This window comes from Mauremys mutica, chromosome 3, assembly GCF_020497125.1.
Source record: "Mauremys mutica isolate MM-2020 ecotype Southern chromosome 3, ASM2049712v1, whole genome shotgun sequence".
Classification (NCBI taxonomy): Eukaryota; Metazoa; Chordata; order Testudines; family Geoemydidae; genus Mauremys; species Mauremys mutica.
Window position 1 is genome coordinate 120,460,390 of NC_059074.1, and position 18,965 is coordinate 120,479,354.

An 18,965-nucleotide genomic window follows, 5' to 3' on the forward strand; every position below is an offset into this window, starting at 1 on the left:
CAGACAGCTTTCCATAACAGTAGAGAAAAAACAAGACTGTCAGTTTCAGTGCTGGCTAAAGAACTCCCAATAGCAGTAGTGAAACTGATTAATTTTGCCAATTTCACTCAGCTGCTACTTGGGAAAAATGTTAAGCAGCTGCATCAGTTTATATTTGATCCACATTCAAGAGATCTTTATGGGGTGTGAAGACCACCAGAAATTTATTTTTAAATAAAAAGCTTAAATTACATAGTTACTAGCTGCTTAACTCTCCCTACTCACCAATACTAATATGCTATTTACAATTAAAGTGGACTTTTTTTTTTTGGGAAACCCTGATAACTCCAAGAACATATTTACAGATACTGACAAATGCTTTCAAGAGTGGCTAGTGATTTCAGGTGCCTCAGTTCTGGGTATCTAAGTTTAGATACCTTTAAAGAGGCCTGATTTTTCAGAGGGTGGAGAGCAGCAATATGAGAAATCAAACCCTTTAAATATGTTTCAAGTTGGACACGAAAACATCAAATCACTTTGAAAATCTTGGCTATTGTCAACTATCAAATTACAAGTATTGCTACATGGTGTGCTTTATGAAAAGCAGTTTGGACAGAGTGGTACATTTCCCATTAGGATTTGAGAGAAGTCCCATTTTAAAAATGTTTTTGTTTATACAGTAGAAACCCATTTGTTACTTTACCTTAGGATCAGTTCATCTCTACCCAAAACCTTAAAGTCTGTTTCACTAAGGCGAACCTACAAAGTAAAAAAAAAAAACCAAAACAATCAATTTAACCGTTTGTCACTGCTACCAACAAAACAAGGAAAAAACAAACATTTCAAACTTACCTTCTTTGGGAGAGGTTCTTCATTAGTCATTGTGAACTGAGGAAGAAAAAAACATTACTTAGTCTGATTTGGTCCAGTTAGGGAGTTCAGAAAGTTAGCCCATCTTTGCATTCCCAGCCTTGATTTAAAAAAAAAAAAAACAAAAAAAACCCACCCCTATCAGTGAGGTCAGATGCTGAAGTACACAACATCTGTTTGATAAGCAACCATTACCATGCTAGTCACTCTTCCAGCACAAACATCAGGAGGTAGAATTCAAGTAATATTTTATTTTGGTGATACTATTGATACTGGTATTGTTATTTTTACTGTGACGAACAAAAGATTGGTCTGTTAAGACAATTTTCAATTTTAAGTGTTTATTCTCATTTCTATTTTCACAAGTGTAGTAGGAAAACTCTACATAGACACTTACATATTTAAGCAAACATCTATAATTTTGCTATTAACCCTGGTGAGAACTTCCAGAGAATACTCTTCCAGTTAATACTTATTTCTGCTATACATATGCAGTTTACTCTCCTAGTGAGACAGTTTGTAACTTTATTCTGTAGTACTGAGTTCCATAAACATTGGTAGCAAAGTCCTCAGAAGTTTCTCTCTCTCACGGGTCATGCCTTGTAGCAACAGGTGTAATGACAGGCATAACAAAACCTAATGGGCAAAGATCAAATACCATAAGAGGCAATGGAAAAACCACCACCAAAATAGAGGCAAAGAGTCTTGTGGCACCTTATAGACTAACAGACGTTTGGGAGCATGAGCTTTCGTGGGTGAATACATGCATCCGACGAAGTGGGTATTCACCCACGAAAGCTCATGCTCCCAAACGTCTGTTAGTCTATAAGATGCCACAAGACTCTTTGCTGCTTTTATAGACCCAGACTAACACAGCTACCCCTCTGATACTTGACACCAAAATAGAGGATCACTTACTTAAAACTTTTTGGTTGGTTATAGTGTTTTAGAAGAAATACAGGAGCTCAATATAAGGTCACACAGCAAAGATAGCAGTCAGGTCTTCTACATTTTCATTTATGCACAACATTAATTTCTTTGGCAGTCTACTACTGCAATGGTCAGTCAATCATAGGCTGATCTTGTTAAACAAGGTTTCTCACAAAAAAAATTTTAGTGGCCTCAGAGTGCGGCCATCAACTCTTGCTGGTGGCCACTTTAACTTTCGAAAGTTAATTAAGATTTTGGGAAAAATTGTCAAATATGCATGTCCAATTCACTGCAATTTTTATGTAGTTTTTTTGCAGATGCAATAATAAAAATTAATGTACAGTTGTTTCTATTTACTGGACCTAAACAGAATAGAAACAAAAGGTGCCATGCATCTTCTTGGTGATTTTTTGCTTTTTTGGGGTTGCCTTTTCTTTAAGACTTGCTAGTTAGTCTGCTTCTGTGAAAAGTGATATTTGTATGTTTGTTAACATCACTTTTCTCAGCAGCAGACTTGCTAGCTAGCTGGGAGGCAGCGACAAGTGATGTTAACAAACATACAAATATCACTTTTCACAACAGACTTACTTAGCCCTGGCAAGCCAGGAGACAAATTAAGCTCTGGATGGGGAGGCGGGTAGGGCTCTGGATGGGGAGCACAGTGACGATGGGGGGGAGGGGTAGAGAGATGAACAAGGAGCCAAGGGAGGCAGCAGGTGTTTGGTGGAATGGATGGGGGACCGAGGGAAGCAATGGTGACCAGGGCAATGGGGTGAGAGGGTGGGGTGAGCCTGCAGCTGGAGCCTGGGGACCAGAGGCCTGCAGCTGCACCACTAAAGTGCGGGGCTGGAGGATGCAGTAGGGACCAGGAACGATGGAGGGGTGGGCCCAAGGCCAGCACCCACTGCCATGTGGCTGAGGGCTGGGGCCTGAAGCCCTGCAGCCAGGGGACGGAGCCCACTGCCTTCCTCCCAGGGCTGAAGCTGAAAGCCAGAAGCCCATGCCCTACCGCCCCCAGGAAGGTGGGGTACTCACACTGGCTGCCTGCTTCTCAGGTGTTTATGGCTCCAGAGGGGGGCAGGGCCCAACCCCTGCTGACAGCACCAGGGGAAAGGCCCCTGTTTTGTCCCCCTCCCACACCAATCACCATCCAGGAGGCTGTGGCCCCACAAAAAGCCCCTGGTGGCCACATTTGAGAAACACTGAAGTAGCTCCTGAGTAACATTTATAGCCTGTTTGGAAAGTGGCTGATGATTTAAAACGGTTATAGACTCCCTTTGTTTCAAATCAATTTGCTGGAGAAAAGCCACTAATTCCACACTGACTCAACTCGGGAAGTAGTTTATGAATACACACACACGAAGGATAAAACAAAATTAGCTTTTCAATTTAACTAGGATACCCCAGTCTGTTATGCTCAAACCTCTCTGCAACCCTTCAACATTAAATAACCTCTAAGTACATCCCATGATTTTTAAGTTTGACACAAGTTTTAAAAAAAAGGCTGAAATTTTAACCAATTCTAACCGGGGGGGGAAGGGCAGGACACAGGGAAAAGATGAGAGAGAGAGACACTCCAGCTTTCCATAAGCCAAAGAAGTCTTTTAAACAAAAAGACTGATCCCCTCCTCCCTCTGAAGGAAAGCTTCAAAACTAGAAATCTGCTGTGATTTAGATGAAAGGGAAAGAAGTATAGCCACCAGAAAAGCATTTGTGGAGCAGGAAAGATGCTATGCAGTTGGAAGCAGCTCTACTTTAAAAAGAGTGCAAGAACTCCTTTGCCAAACACTGAGATTCTGTTCTCAAAGACCCTAGTTAAAGGGCAGCAACAGAAAAACATTTCCCAAGAGTGTTTTAAAAAGGGAATAATAATGGTGCAACAGTCAACAGTTCTGTTTTCCCAAGGAAACTTTTCAAGACTGCATTCAGTAAGTATCATTAACTTGTCCATTATACTACTGATGCAGAGAAAAGGCAACCATATTTTGGCTAATAGGTTTTCATTGGTTTTGCGAGACTGATCTAAGAAATACCAGAGAGTTTTACTAAAAAACTTGCTTGGTTCCCAGGAAATATGTTCATCAGATTTTACTTTTACTTCTTTAGTATGTATTGTTTAAGTGTGAAGGGCGGGAAGTAAAGGAAACTTTTTTAGATAGAAATTCATCTCAGGTGCACAGTTCAGTTCTCATAGATAACAATGTGCCTTTTAAAAGTTTTAGAGTTGAATGGCTAAGGCAAGAGGGTCATCAAATCACTTGCCCAAGGTGAACCTCTAAGACACCCAGTTTCTGTAATCATTAGGCTACGCCGCCTCATCATGCATTTTATTATAACACTGGAAGTGTTAACATGTTTGTCCTATAATCTGGTATTCATTAAAATGGGCCCTAGTCTATTATGAAATAGAATCTATGGCTATGTCTGTACTACAGATTTCTGCTGAAATAGCTATGTCAGTCCAGGCAGTTCTCAACCTATTTACCATTGTGGGACAAAAATACAGCTCTCTCTGTTATGTGGGCCGTATCCACAACCTATATATACTACCTGTATGGCCCCGAGGATGTTACATGGGCTGCAGCTGTGTGCTGATTGGGCTGTAAGCCGCCCATGGGTTGAGAACCACTGGTCCAGGGTATTGAGACATGATCCCTATCTGGCTGAACTCTACTTTTCCCCCAGTAGATCAATCTAGACCAGTAGAGAGGGCTTGTCTACACAGTGCATTAGTGAACAACAGAGTGTAAATTCTCATGTGCAGCAGCGTGTCTCACACTGTGTGCAACCTTGCTGACACAGATTAAGAGTTTCAAACAGTACTATGGCAATGTCAATTAGGGAACTTTTAGAGTGCACCAGCACAGTTTATGACATACTGCTGCACACAAGAATTTACATCCCCATTGGTGCTCACTAACATACTGTGTAGACAATCCCACAGAATAAACTACGGAATGCATCTTTACCACTATAATCCACACCAGGAGAGCTCCGCCAGTGTCGTATATTGGTATACCTACATAGGTAAAACATACCTAGCAGAGACATAACTTGTGATAAGAGCAACTTGGATTTAGACTTTTTTTTTTTTTTTAAACCACAGGAGAGAGGTACCAATGATTAGTTTTCATCTGAGAGGTAGAAGCAACAGCCTTCTTAGCTGTTCTCAGGACCAGACTTATCAGCATGTTACAAGCAATAAAGAACACTTGCACTCAGAAAAGACAAAAAGATCATTAAGGGCAAGTCTATGCTTAAGATGCTGCATCCGCACAGCTACACCACGGTAGCACTTCAATGAAGATGCACTAAGCCGACAGGAGACCTCTCCTATCAGAGTTAATCCACCTACCAGAGAGGCAGTAGCTATGTTGGTGGGAGAAGTTCTCCCGCCAACATGGCGCTGTCTACACAGGGACTTAGGCTGGTATTACTACATTGCTCAGGGGGTGGTTTTTCACACCTCTGAACAACAAATGTAGACCTGGCCTAAGAGTAATGAATGGTTGTTTCTTTAAAAGAAAGTGGTCCTGTGGTCAAGTGGGTAGGTAAGTTATACCTACCCAAATTTAAATAAATTTACTTAAGTAAAATACTAGTCCAGTTCCAGTAATGTGGTTTTTATACAATTACAAATGCATGGACTATTTTTAAATTCATAATATAATACAGAATTGTTGATTTTAGTGTTTAAGGGCTTAAATCCCACACCTTTTCTATTGCTTTATAAGATGTACCTTTCTCCCAGACAGCAAAGAAAACCGTAAGTTTCCTTTTGTTTTGTTTCAAAGGAGAAAGTTTAATTTTTTTTTTTAAATCTCAGACTTTCAAAGAGCAAATGCTTCTTTTGAATGATCAGTTACAAAAAAATTAGTTTTTAAACTGTATCCACCCACTTGCCATGAGCAAATTTTTTTTTGGAGGGGGGGGGAGGCCAGTGGGGGGGGGGAGACAAGTAATCAGTTATCACACACCCTTGAGGAACATTTTCAAGATAATTTTGCAAGGCTTAATTAAGTATCATGAAGCTTCTTCTCTCCCTCCATTCCACGCTATTTTTTAAGAACAAATATAATTCAAATACAGAAAGTGCACTTCCTAATAAAATGAATTTATGGTACACAACTGCCAAAAATATCTGCACTGATCATCAAAAATATTCTGTATTTTTGAAGTTTCAATCAGAACATTTAAGAAAGGTCATGAAGGAATTTTCTGTTTATCGTCAAGTTTTCCACAGTGGCTATCAGAAGCTAATACTAGTTTATTTTTAATGGAATTAATGTGAGTTTCTTCAGTTGTTCAAATGCCTTGTTTGGCCAACTACACTCCCAAATAAATCTTAACTCTGACACATAATATCAATATATGTCCCAGACCATACCTATGTAATGTCATTCTACTTTCACACTGCAGAGATCACTATTAATGTTTTGCCCTAGAATCAAAGTTTGATAACCTGGGATGCATACTGCTTTTTACTTCTATTGGTGATGGAAGTGAATAACTTTGAGAGTGTTACTGACTGTGCTGTAGGGGATGTGAAGATGGTAATGAATGCTGGAGACGTCTCTTAAGAATACAGAAATAAGAAGTTAACGTTTTGGATGGAAGGAAAGTATACTGCGGCAACTTAGAACACCGGAGGTTGCATAGTTATTACCAAAGTTTAGGGTGCCTGCACAGCCTAAATTCTGCTCCATTGTGCATGTGTCACAATACAGTAATTACATTAGGTTAGATTACACTTTCTTGAATTACAGTATACACTTCCACACCTTAAACAGATGTGGCATTTTTTAATCACTGAAATGCCACGAGTCCTCAAATGTCATTAACGTACAAGAATCCAGTACAGCCCTCCAATCTTCTGAAATACCTTATATTACAAAATGTAGTAGTTTTTCAAATTCTATACTATCTTAAGACCATGGTGTGAGGTATACATACAAGCAGCAAACCTTAACTTTGGCATTACCTCGTTTGCAAGCAGGGTGGATTGATTAAAAATCACTGATTTTAATCATGATTTACACTGACAAGCAGGAAACCTTGATTTAAGTCACTGATTTTAATCACGTTTTTCATTAACAAATGTATTTGCATTTGTTATTTTCCTAAAGAAAGTTACCAGTCAAGGAGAATCAACCTATTAAAACAGGTTGTTTTGCAACTAAATATAGCTTTTGTGCTAAATTTGGCACTTTGCTAACTAGGATACATGATCCATACACATTTAAGCAATTATATAGCTTAATTTATGTTTATTCAAATTCTTAATTTTTAATTATGTTAGAAAATGGTGAGTGATGCATTTCTTATTTACTAGGTGCTTAATTTTTCTTGTGATGTGTCAAGCTCTATTTAGATAGAAATCCCAAACTCAAAATGCATGAAGAGCATTTTAATTTTTTTCATTAAATAAAATTCTTAAAGTTATGTATTTTGCACATTTATCAAAACATGCTTTGCATTTAAAACTGATTATATGTAGTTTGTGAACTGAACTGATAGTTTCTGGTCACCATGTCATTCAAGATTTTAGAACTAGCAGATCATCTCATCCTCCCACCTACTTTTTATACATAGATTGGAAGAGGAAAACTTATTTTCCCAAATCCCAATTGGTTTCTTAACTTTCAATGAGCTAGTCATTAAACTGAACTAGTTGAATAAACTGAAATGAACAGAATATTCTCTCTGCAGACGAGGCTACTGATGTCAAAAGTTGGTTTAGCATTTCATCAAACTCTGGTTCCAGGTGCTTAGCTATTGACTTTCACTAGCTCAGTGGTTTCATTTTCTTTACAACCTGACATGTGCTGCTTAATGTTCTGTTCTGTATTTAATTTAAGTGATTAATAGATTATAGAAAGTTTAGGTCTTAACATAGGTGGTCAATTTCAAATTTTATGTTAAACAGGTTTTTTAAATAAGCCTGTACTTTGTTTAAATTAAATTATCAATATTTAAACTGATTTTTATTCACCATTTGCAAGCATAATACTCCTAGATGTAGTTTTTAAATGATTTTTTTTTTAAAACCAAACATATAGGTTAGACGCTGCAAGACGTTCTAGATGAGCACCTAGTAAGGCAAGGACTTAAAGTTTTTCATATTTTTAAATACTGCACTGGCAATGTACTGTTTTCAGATGTGCAAAGCCATACTCACTCAATGAAAGAGGGCTCCATAAATGTACATACACCACATTGCTATGTTAGCCATGCATAGAACAGTGGCAAAAAGTACTTAAAAGTTGCACCTGAAGTACAGTGCATGTACAAAGTGCAATTATCAACCTCGCCACCTGGTTAAAGACACTTTTCCTCAGAAAAAGTGGAGTTACAGCTATTCAAACTTTTTAAAAAGGGAAGCATTTGCCACTACCCCCCCCCCCAAACACTCACACCTTTGAAAAGCCACCAAAACCTTTTTGCTCAAACTTTCTAAAACTAGCCATTTGTGGGCAGAAACCACGCTCTGAGATTTCAGTTCAATAGATGAAAATTTTGAAAAGAGCTAAGCAACTGAAAATGGGATTGTAATGGAAATACTCAGTCTTGGTTTTACTAAATCGCTTTTGCTCCAGGTGTTGTCAACCAGAAAGACCTCAAGTTATTCTACATCATAGGATGGAACTGGTAGTGGCCCCCTATGTTTAGGTTACCTACCACTCTCCATTAAAAAAGGCTCATTTATTTTTGTTAGTAATTCTAACACATCTGCATTGTTTGGCATGTCTGAAATTCAGCAAGGCGAAAACCTTGGGGATAGGGATGTGCCTTTTGCTTGTCTCATAAAATGCATGAGAAGTTACAATCTGTTAGACAACTCTTTCCCAGCAGAACTCTTTCCCAACTCTTAGCAGCATGCCAAAACAAAACGTGAACATTCTAAAACAGGTCCTAGTTGCTGTGCCAAAGTTGCAGTAGCAGACACTTTCGAGCTGCAAATGCAGTGGTGGGAGCACAGCTGGGCTCCATTCCTACAACCATCTCTCTGGACCATGCACAAGGCTTTAGGGCAGCGGTGGGCAAACTTTTTAAGCCTTTGGGCCACAGCAGGGTTGCAAAACTGTATGGAGGGCCGGATAGGAAGGCTGTGCCTCCCCAAACAGCCTGGCCCCCACACCCTCCCACTTTCTGTCCTCTGACTGCCCCCCTCAGAACCCCCAACCCATCCAACCTTCCCCCCCCCCCCGCTACTTGTCCCCTGACCACTCCCTCCTGGGACCCACCCCAACCCTAACCACTCCCCCAGGACCCCACCCCCTAACCAACCCCCCCACTCCCTGTCCCCTGACTGCCCCAACTCCTATCCACACCCCCACCCCCCCGACAGCCCCCCCCAGGACTCCCACACCTATCCAACCCCCCATTTTCCATCCCCTGACCACCACCACCACCCAGAACCTCTACCCCATCCAACCCCCCCCGCTCCCTGTCCGCTGACTGCCCCCCAGAACCCCCTGCCCCTTATCCAATCTCCCAGCCCCCTTACCATGCCGCTCAGAGCAGCATGTCTGGCAGCCATGCCACTCGGCCGGAGCCAGATGCGCCGTCCAGAGTGCTGCCTGTGTGGCTGTGGGGAAGGGGGAACAGCGGGGGAGGGGCCACAGGCTAGCCTCCCTGACTGGGAGCTCAAGGGCCGAGAAGGACAGTCCCATGGGCTGGATGTGGCCCACAGGGCATAGTTTGCCCACCTCTGCTTTAGGGGGCACTGTACTGATCAGAGCCAGGCCAGGTTGCCTCCACCCCAGCAAAAGCTACCAGCAGCTAATCAACCCAAGTTGTTTCTCCTGCTGCCAACTACTGTAGTAAGAGTCCTGAAGCAATGAAGGTTCAGAGTTCAAACCACGCTGCTATATGAATAATGATGCATGCCAATGATGCTATATGCATAATGTTAACACTTTTTCCTTTAAGAACTACAAAATTATATTAGTCTACATTAAATCAGTTATTTAGGTTGCAAAGCCAAATGGCTCAAATATTAGGAAATACCAGATGTAAATTTCCTGTGCACTCTTAATTCTCCCCCCTTGTGTATATGCATAATGATATAACCTTTAATCTGACTGTGTGTATCCCCCCGCAGCTAATATTATTCAGTGCACCAGATGGATGCACAAGGGGCTGAATTCATACTGCATGAGCAACTGTACATCCAGTATTTCTTAACTTAGGGGTTGACTTTGCAACCTAAATAGCTAACTTTCTTGTAATAGTTTTTTTGTACATATTATATATATTTCACCCTATTACTGGAACATGGAAGACTTTCTGCATTAGCAATACTTCATAGTAATTTAGCAATTTAAACTTGAGAGATTTAGATATACAGAGCAGATTGATAGCAGCACCCCAGTAGTCAACATTTTGAGATGCATTAGGTAATTCCTCAAAACTGACACCTCTACAGCAGCATGAAGGAGTGTCAGAAGCCAACCTAAATTTGTTTTTTGTCTTTGAATGCTGACTGGCTGTTTTAAATTGCTTATTGTTTTGTCAGTATATGTACCTGGATATAGGAAAAGAAAAAAATAAATCAGTAAGGCAACAATCCTATAAACACTTAAGCATGAGGTACTCTTACTCAATGTGTAAAGTTACTGCATTCTTAATTATTTGCAAGCTTAAGGCCTAAGAGGTCTTGTTTGTTATTTTATCAATTTTTATTATTTTAAATGCCATTAACATGCCAATAGTAAGATGGTGGTCCATTAGCATGTTTTCTGACCCATCTCCAAGACACTGACCACAGTACATAGAATATGTTAACTAAAAATAAGTTATTCTTTGTGCTTTGCTTTTAAACAAAAAAGGAAGCAACTTTAAATACTGTGCAACAGCTAAAGATGCCTCCCCTCAATTGGCTCTCAACTGAAAGAACATTCAAGCTCACTGCTAAGGTGATCCTAGTTTTCTGTAAGAGCATGACAATATGTCATTTTCTATAAGAATAAACAACGGAAATTCTTTTAAAGAATAATCTTCAATATGTCCTATTGAAATAAACACAAATTCAGTGTTTATATATGGCATAATTTATTCACTATCATACTAAAAATGTACATCTTAACCCAAAAATTCGTTCTAGAGACAAATGGTAGCTTGTCAACTTTCCAACCTTTTACTTTTGCTCTCAGTAATATCAAGATACAAATAGGTGAAATATTAATGTAACACAGACAGCTGGAACACAGGATGGGTTTTTATTTAAGTTTTTATGTAAGTTCTTAAAACTTATTACAAGCTAATTATAGCAGCTGTTACTTTGCCATATTTGACACATGAACTAAAAGGCTCATGCCTGAGGATCATCGTGTTCTATTTTATCTCACATGCCACTTTACAATATTGTGTCATCAGTACTGTAATATTTTAAGGGATATAAAAGATACAGAGGTAAAATTATGCAGTTAACTAAAACAACTGCAATTAAAACATTGCTTTACAGGCTTTTTTTTTTTTAAATACCTGGCAGCTAATATTTTTGTTATAGTTTGTGTAGAAACCACCACCAGTATCTCCAACACAAACAAAAAATACAAAACAAGGCCCCGGATCTGCAAAGATTTCTTCACATACTCAACTTTAGGCGCGGTGACTAGTCCCGCTGCCTTCCCGGAACCCACGCACAGCGCGTAAAGCTAAGCGTGTGCATCAGCCTGCGCAGGACGGGAACCCAAGGGAGCTGCGCCTCCGCATTCAGCCGGCGAACCCTGCCGCCGCCGCCGCCGCCCTGAACAGGCCATTGGAAACCGCTCAGCTCTCCCGCCCGGCCGCAGCGACACGGGCCATTTGACAGCGGAGCGCACAGGCCTCTCCCCGCGGCGGGGACGCGGCTCACTGCCGGCGGAAGGGGGCGAACGGCTCCCAATCCCGCCCGGCCCTCCCTGGCCGCTTTCGCCGCCTCCTACAAGAGAAATCGGGGCCTCCTCAGCCGGCGGGTGGGGACAATGGACGCCCCCGGGGCCGGGCCGTGACTCACGCACCCAGCCGAGCTCTCGCCTGCGCCTCACACAAAATGGCTCTAGGCGCTTCTGCCCCTGCCCCCGTAGGTAACGGCCGGAGCCGCCGGGCTCGGAGCCCCCAGCCCCAAGAGCAGCAGGGCGGGGACACCCTGGTGCCCGGTGCGCACCGCCCCCGCTCCAGCGGCCACATCCCGCGCGGAGGAGGAGGAGGAGAAGAAGGAGGCGGCGGCGGCCCGGGGGAGGCCGCTCGGTCACTCACCTCCTGCTTGCGGCGCGGAGGCCTCGCTGTCCCCGCGCACCGACTGCCCGGGCCTGGCCCGTCACATCAAGTGCGGCACCTTCCGCACCCACCTCAGCGCCCAAACCCGGGGCCTCCGCGGTCGCCGCTTCCCCCACCCCGCGCTGCCGCCCGCTCTTTATTTGCGGATTCTCTGCGCTACAAAATGGCGCCGAAGGAGGAAACGCGAGTGCCGCCGCCCCGCCCCCAGCCTGCCCCTGGGAGGAGCCGCTGCCGCCCGCAGTGGCCGCCGCGCGCAGGAGGCGGGAGGCGGAGCTGCAGCAGCGCGACCCGCCGGCGATGCCCCCTGTCTCGCGCCGCCTTTACTCACCCGGCGGCGGCGGCGGCGCGGCAGTAGCTTCCCTTCTCCGGCTCCGCGCCGGAACTACTTCTCAAGCGCCTCTCCTCCTCCCTGCGGGGTCCCGGCCCAGAGCCGCCGCCTTCCCACGGCGTCGCGCCTGTTATGTGGCGGTTAACCTGACAGTTGAACGGACATCGCATGGGGCAGCCGAACATCTGATCGGAGCGGGGGGGGAGACGCGGAGGGATACCGCCTGCTGACGTGAGGCTTCGAGCGGAAGAAGACTCAAAGCCACGAGGAGGCGACGCTATTGGCCGGAAGCCTAGCGCGGGGTCATCCCCTCCCCCTCAGTAGCCGCTGACTCCCCTCCCGTGGCAAGCTCCAAACCCACCCCCCAAGAGAGCAGCCGGGGGGTGGCGCTGGCAGCTCCGCGGCCTCACCTGCGCCCTTCCTCAGGGCAGAGCAAATACTATGTCCCCTGCATGGCTCTCTCGCCAACAGAAGTTGGCCCAATAAAAGGCATGGCCTTACCCACCGCGTCTCCCTGGGACCACGCGCATTTTTTGAAGCCTCCCTGAACCATCCTTTGGATTTGGAGGCGCCCTTGGTGTTGCCGTTAAAGGGTCACCAAAAAGATAAAACATGTTGAGAAGCAAAGTTACTTGTTGCTACTAGCCAGCTTACTAAACTAAAAGGAATTTTTATTTTCACCTTTTACATGGTTTACTTTTTGCTTTTTTCTCAGCATGAAGAGTGGAAATTGGACAGTCAGTTTCAGGAAGTAAACTGCAAGGAAATGTTTAGATCCTATTAGTGTTCAAAAGAAAAAAAATATTTCTATTGATTTTACAATTTGGAAAAAATTGCCTAATGTTGGCACAGTTTGAACAGCTACTGTCTAAATTTCGTTTTGTGGAGCCCTTTATGTACTATCCATTATTTCTAGCTTTAAATATGTTCAGCTGACAGAAATGTTCCCTCCCTGCTAATCGTGAGAAGTAAGGAGAACTGCCCTGGACTTGTTAGTGCGGTGCCTTTCCTGGGGTTTGTATCCAGCATTCACGCTGGCTGCAGCAGTATTAGATCTGGCTCACAACTGCCTATGCACTGGCCTCCAATGTCAGTTTATTTCAATGGTAAATATATCTTCACCTCAAAAAAAAAAATTCAACAAATAATAAAGGTTCCCTGGGTCAAATTAGGCCCTCTGTTACACTTATGTCACTGGGTTGTGCGGGTATAACTGATTAGAAATCAGTAAGCAATTCTAGTGTTGATGCACACGGAATAACAGAATCCATCCAGTCCATTCTCTCTCAGCTGTGTTAACTGAGCTCTGTAGCACTAAAAGGAGTAAAAAGCAGTACAGATGTATTTGTCCCTACAGGGCAGATCTGATTGTGAAAATATATACAGAAAATGGATCTGTTGAATATAGAAGATGCTATTTTTACTTAGTTATTGTTCACAGCAAAAGTGCACTTTAAATTACTTGTCCTTTTAATAATATATAAAAAAAAGGGTGGTAGTGTGGGAAATAATCCTAAACACAATTTAAATCAAAATGGTTTGTGCTGTGACCAGCGTTGAATGACATAAGACTCCTTGGAAGTCCTACTTTAATCTGTAGGTACCCTCAAAGTTTGAAATTAAAGAGAAGCATTTAGCTTTGATGTTGCCTCCTGTGGTTCCTTGCTGCCTTGCATACCCTTCCTCCGCCCCCACTCTCATCCCCAACCTTGCAGAAGTTTATTTCAAGTTCTTGCATTTTGTATTAAATTATAACATATCCAAAGTCTGGGAGGGCTGCTATGTTATCAGACTAGTTTGTAATATAAACATTGGTATAAGTGGAACACTTATGTATTTGATCATACAGTGAGACTGCTCACACTCTACAAAACTGGGACTTTATATGTAAAGCAATTAGGACAAGAAGTGGGAGATTTATACAATGGAAAAGGGAAGATTTCCCACTTTAAAACAGTAATGGTCAGTTATTTTAGGTAATTTATATTCCATACATAAATTACCTAAAATTGTTTTCCCATGTATAAATCACAGTTTAAATAGAAGACATCTCAAAATTTCCAGGGCTAGAAGTAAGTACTGTTTGTCTCATTGGAAAACCAGGAATCCCCCTTCTCTATTGATACAAAGCTCATGTCAAGCTCTGGTGAGTTGTGAGATGTTGGACTTTAAATCTGTCATTGGTACATATTGTCCATATTGCACGTCAGAGAGAGAGAGAGTGTGTGTGTGTGTGTTTCTATACTAGGTAAAAAAAGAAAATATTTCTTTCTTTTTGCTGTTGTTTTTTTAAAGATAGTATGAGAATGCCTAGCTTCCCAGGGTTTGACGCTCAGGCTGAGACTTTGGTATGTGATAGTGGCTGAGGCAAGTATGGATCTGTTACAGTGAAAAGTTAAAACAATGAGGAGTCCTTGTGACACCTTAGAGACTTACAAATTTATTTGGGCATAAGCTTTCGTGGGCTAGAAACCACTTCATCAGATGCATGGAGTGGAAAATACAGTAGCAATGTAGTGAAAAGTTAAGTGCTGAATGAGTTTAGGAAGCAGCTGAATGGAGGTTTTGTGGCTCTCAGAAGTGTCTAAGTCTCTTTGTGGATCTGGGTCTTCCTGTATTGCACTTGCTTTTAGTGGAAAAGTTGTTTTAAAAAAAGAGAGAGAAAAATGTCTTGAGAAGAGAGCACCATCTGGCATTAGAGTAGAATCAAAAAGTCTACAATCACCAGTATGTCAAAGATGTTTTCATCCAACTACTAATCTTGCTTAGCTTCCAAGATCAGGCCTGTTCAGAGTGGTATAGTTATAGACAGTTTTAATTGTTGCTTTTAATCTTTTCATCCTCTTATCCTGTTGTAGGTTCTGTGGATAATAGTACATTGCACATTAACCTAATTATTCTACTGCTGAGAGGCTTGCAACTAGAGTGCTTCTTCACTTATCCAGTCTGGATTTTTTTGGGTTTTTTTTGGCTTTTCAGCATGGAGGCAAATTAGAACAAAACAAACTTTTAAACATTTAAAAGCAAAAGCCTGTATATGTCAATAATAGAGATTTTTTTTAACTAGAAAAGTGGTCTTAAACCACTGTTACTACTTTTATTTGTGTGTTCTCTCCCTTCTTGTTCTTCATTTGGGCTGGTTCTGACCTCTTCTATAATTGCATGGCATGCAGGTTCTCTAGGCAACCAGCAGCTGAGATGCATCTTGCAGAGCTAGAGCTGCTATTATATAACTTGAATAGCTGGCATGGGATGGTTGGGTCCACTAAGCAAGCAGGAGAGAAGCAGTTGGACTCTGAGCATAGTATTGCTACAGTTGTCTCCTGCTACCATGCAGCCTGGACAAATTTACAAACACAAGTACAGTCCTTGCCAAATAAAAAGTGATGCAGTATTGCCAACCCCAAGTATTTAAAATTCATGAGTCAGACCAGACCCCCAAAGTCATGAGATTGTCTTTAAAATAATAAATTTGGAGTTCTTATTTGTCAGTCTTCTGAGCCATGCACTTGATTTGTGTTATCAAACTTTTCTCTAACTACAAGGGCTAGAAACTTAGTTAAAAAATCAGGGCTTTGGAGTGGAGCCCAGAGCTAGAGCACTGGAGCTGCAGGTTTTTGCCTGGAGCTGGAGCACAGCTCCAAAGCCCTGTTAAAAATAAATAGTTGAGATTCCAATTAAATAATCTGGCTCCAGAAACTGAGGGTTTAAGAAAATAAAATATTGTGAGGAAAAAGGGCAAAAGTTGGCAACAGCTCTGATGGCAGCTATGATCTGTAGCCTTGGAGAGCTTGGCAGCAACAGCTAAGAGAAAATAAGGGTTACAGCACTATTCAGAAAAGAAAATGGAAGCAGTCAAGATAGAAGGGTCAATACAGTTTCCATAAAGCATTGGTAGTCGGCCAGAACCTTAAAAGAGCAGGACCTGAAGAAAGGCTGATCAGATCATGAAAAGTCAGACTCTGATTATATTTACTGGGGAAAAATTCCCCAGTAGAAAGGAGAGTAGGAATGAATCAATACCCCTCACCTAGTTCTATAGACAATGAGGTGTGGAAGGAGCATGGAATGAGGAACAGGCAAGAGCTTTTTCAGGGACAATGGGGAAGTGGTATTTTGTCTATCACTAGGGTGACCAGATAACAAATGTGAAAAATCGGGATGGGGTGAGGGGTAATAGGAGACTATATTAAAAAAAAAGCCCCAAATACTGGGACTGTCCCCTTAAAATCAGGACATCTGGTCACCCTACCAGTCACCAACAGGAAAGATAATCCAACAGAATATATGGATCAGTGAAACCACTGGGCAGCAGGGAAGTGATATAGATGGTGTGACACATGAAGGGGGGGTAGATCCCTTTTATGGACACCCAGCCAGCCAGTTAGCTATAAAGTCCCTCTTGGTAGCTGTTCTCTGTTTTACCTGTAAGGGGTTAAAATGCCTCCAATGGGAGGGCTAGAACTTTTTAAAATTGGGGAAAAAATTCCCTTTGTTGTCTGTTGTTCTCTCTGGGCTGAAGAGACTGGGGCAGCAGGGATGGTGTATAAGTTTTGAACCAGGTATGACAAATCATCTTCCATACCTAGAAGGATTCATTGGGACAGGGAAAGTTTAGATAGACGTGATCAGGTTTATTTCTTTATTTTGGCTTGTGGATTTCCTCTGTGCTAACCCCAGATGCTGTTGTTTGCCTGTAACCTTTAAGATGAACCCCTAAGAAAGCTATGTTAGGTGCTTAATTTTTTTGAATTGCTCTTTTAAAATCTAGCAAAAGCCTAAGTTCCAGATGTATTTTCTTTCTTTTTGTTTTTAATAAAATTTACTTTTTTTCTGAAGGATTTGGATTTTTGTGTCCTAAGAGGTTTGTGCATATGCTGTTTGATTGTGCATATGCTGTTTGGTGGCAATAGATAATTTCCTTTGTTTCCTTTCTCAGCTCTTCTCTGGAGGAGGTATGTGTGAAAGGGCTTGAGGGTACCCCAGAGGAAGGAACTCCCAAGTGCATCTTCCTAAGTTCCAAAAAGGGGTTGGCATTTGGGTGGTGGCAGCATTTACCAAGCGATGGTCAGAGAAAAGCTGTAACCTTGGGAGTTTAATACCAGCCTGGAGTGGCCAGTATTAATTGTTAGAATCCTTGCAGGCCCCCACCTTCTGCACTCGAAGTGCCAGAGTGGAGAATCAGCCTTGACAGACAGGCTTACAATGTGATTGCTGGGTGGGGACATCTGAGCAGAGGCAAGCCCAGGTTTGAGTTCAGTGACTCTCTCTCTGCAGAGAGGGTTGGGCTAAAGGAATATTTTAGATACTAAACTGGAGAAGCAAGGCTATTCTTGAACACTCCTATTCAGCACTTCCAAAGACCTCATTTAGAATTAGCACATATTTTCCTTTTGGTTCTAATGAAGGCTTTGTACCACAGGTAGTCGAAGCCATTCTCTTTTGACAGCCCTTGGAATGACTACTCCTTTATTAGTAAATGTGTCTGAGTATTTACAGAGGAACTAACCAGAGCATATAAGGTCAGATCCTCACTTGGGGTAATTTGATGTAGCTCCATTGATTTAAATGGAGCTACATGGACTTTCTGCAGATGAGGATCTAATCCATAGAGGCTACTATGAAGACCTACAACACTTGCCTCTGATGTCATAGTGCTCATCATGATACTGCAGATCTGAATTGATTGGTGGAATGTGACACTCTGGTTGGGGTTTGTTAGCAATATTAAACAGATTGCCCATTTACTCACCGTGGGCCTGTAGCAAGGCCAGAGTCTTCCCTGGGGACTTCCCACAAACCACACACAAGCCATTATGATTAATCTAACTGAAAGGGCAGTGGTGTCTTGATTCACTGTAGTCTAGGGTTCTCATACTTCATTGCACCGTGACTCCCTTCTGAGTTCTGACAACAAAAATTACTACACAACCCTGGAGGGGGGGGACCAAAGCCTGAGCCCCACCGCCCTGGGTTGTGGGGCAAAGTCCAAGCCGCATTGCCCTGGGCTGGGAGGCCAAAACCAGATGCCAAGGGCTTCAGCCCCAGGCAGGGGGCCTTTAACCTGAGCCCCACTGCCCAGGGCTGAAGCACTTGGGCTTTGGCCCCGGACCCCAGCAAGTCTAAGACAGCCCTGGTGACCTCATCAAAGTGGGGTGATCCACTTTGGGGTCCCGACCCGCAGTTTGAGAATCACTGCTGTAGTCAGTCTCAATTTTGGGAGAACAGTTAATACAAACTTGAGTTCAAAGCACGACTATCTACAATTTTTTGATACAGACAAGGTGGATGAGGTAATATCTTTTATTGGGTCAACTTCTGTTGGTGGAAGAGACAAGCTTTCACACTACACCGAGCTCATCTCTTCCACCAACAGAGGTTGGTCCAATAAAATATATTACCTCACCCACCTTCTCTTTCTCATATCCTGGGACCAATATGGATAGAACAACCCTGCAATATACAGTTATTTGTCTAATGGATAAAATCATGTTTCTGTCAGGCTCCTTTTTTAAGTCATAGAAAAGCCCCCACAGCTTTAATTTGCAAAGATTTTTATTTGAAAGCAAGCCATAATTTTTTATATGATCCTGAT

The 18,965-nt window shown here is 42.4% G+C and overlaps 1 protein-coding gene across 5 annotated transcripts in view; it reads right to left on the reverse strand.

The window, feature by feature from the left end:
- The window catches only part of LOC123366232 (WT1 associated protein), a 45,199-nt gene extending 32,695 nt beyond the window's left edge, over positions 1-12,504 (reverse strand). The window contains exons 1-3 of one of the 5 annotated variants that reach the window (XM_045009486.1): positions 12,375-12,504; positions 832-868; positions 683-738 (exon numbers count right to left, since the gene is read on the reverse strand). In XM_045009486.1, the coding sequence (XP_044865421.1) occupies positions 683-738; positions 832-861 (86 nt within the window). In that variant the 5' untranslated portion in view covers positions 862-868; positions 12,375-12,504. Of the gene's footprint in view, positions 1-682; positions 739-831; positions 869-11,783; positions 11,804-12,021; positions 12,163-12,370 lie in introns of those variants that run through there. The other 4 variants (XM_045009487.1, XM_045009485.1, XM_045009488.1 and 1 more) reach the window with 4 other exon arrangements.
- Between the last annotated feature and the right edge of the window lie 6,461 nt (positions 12,505-18,965).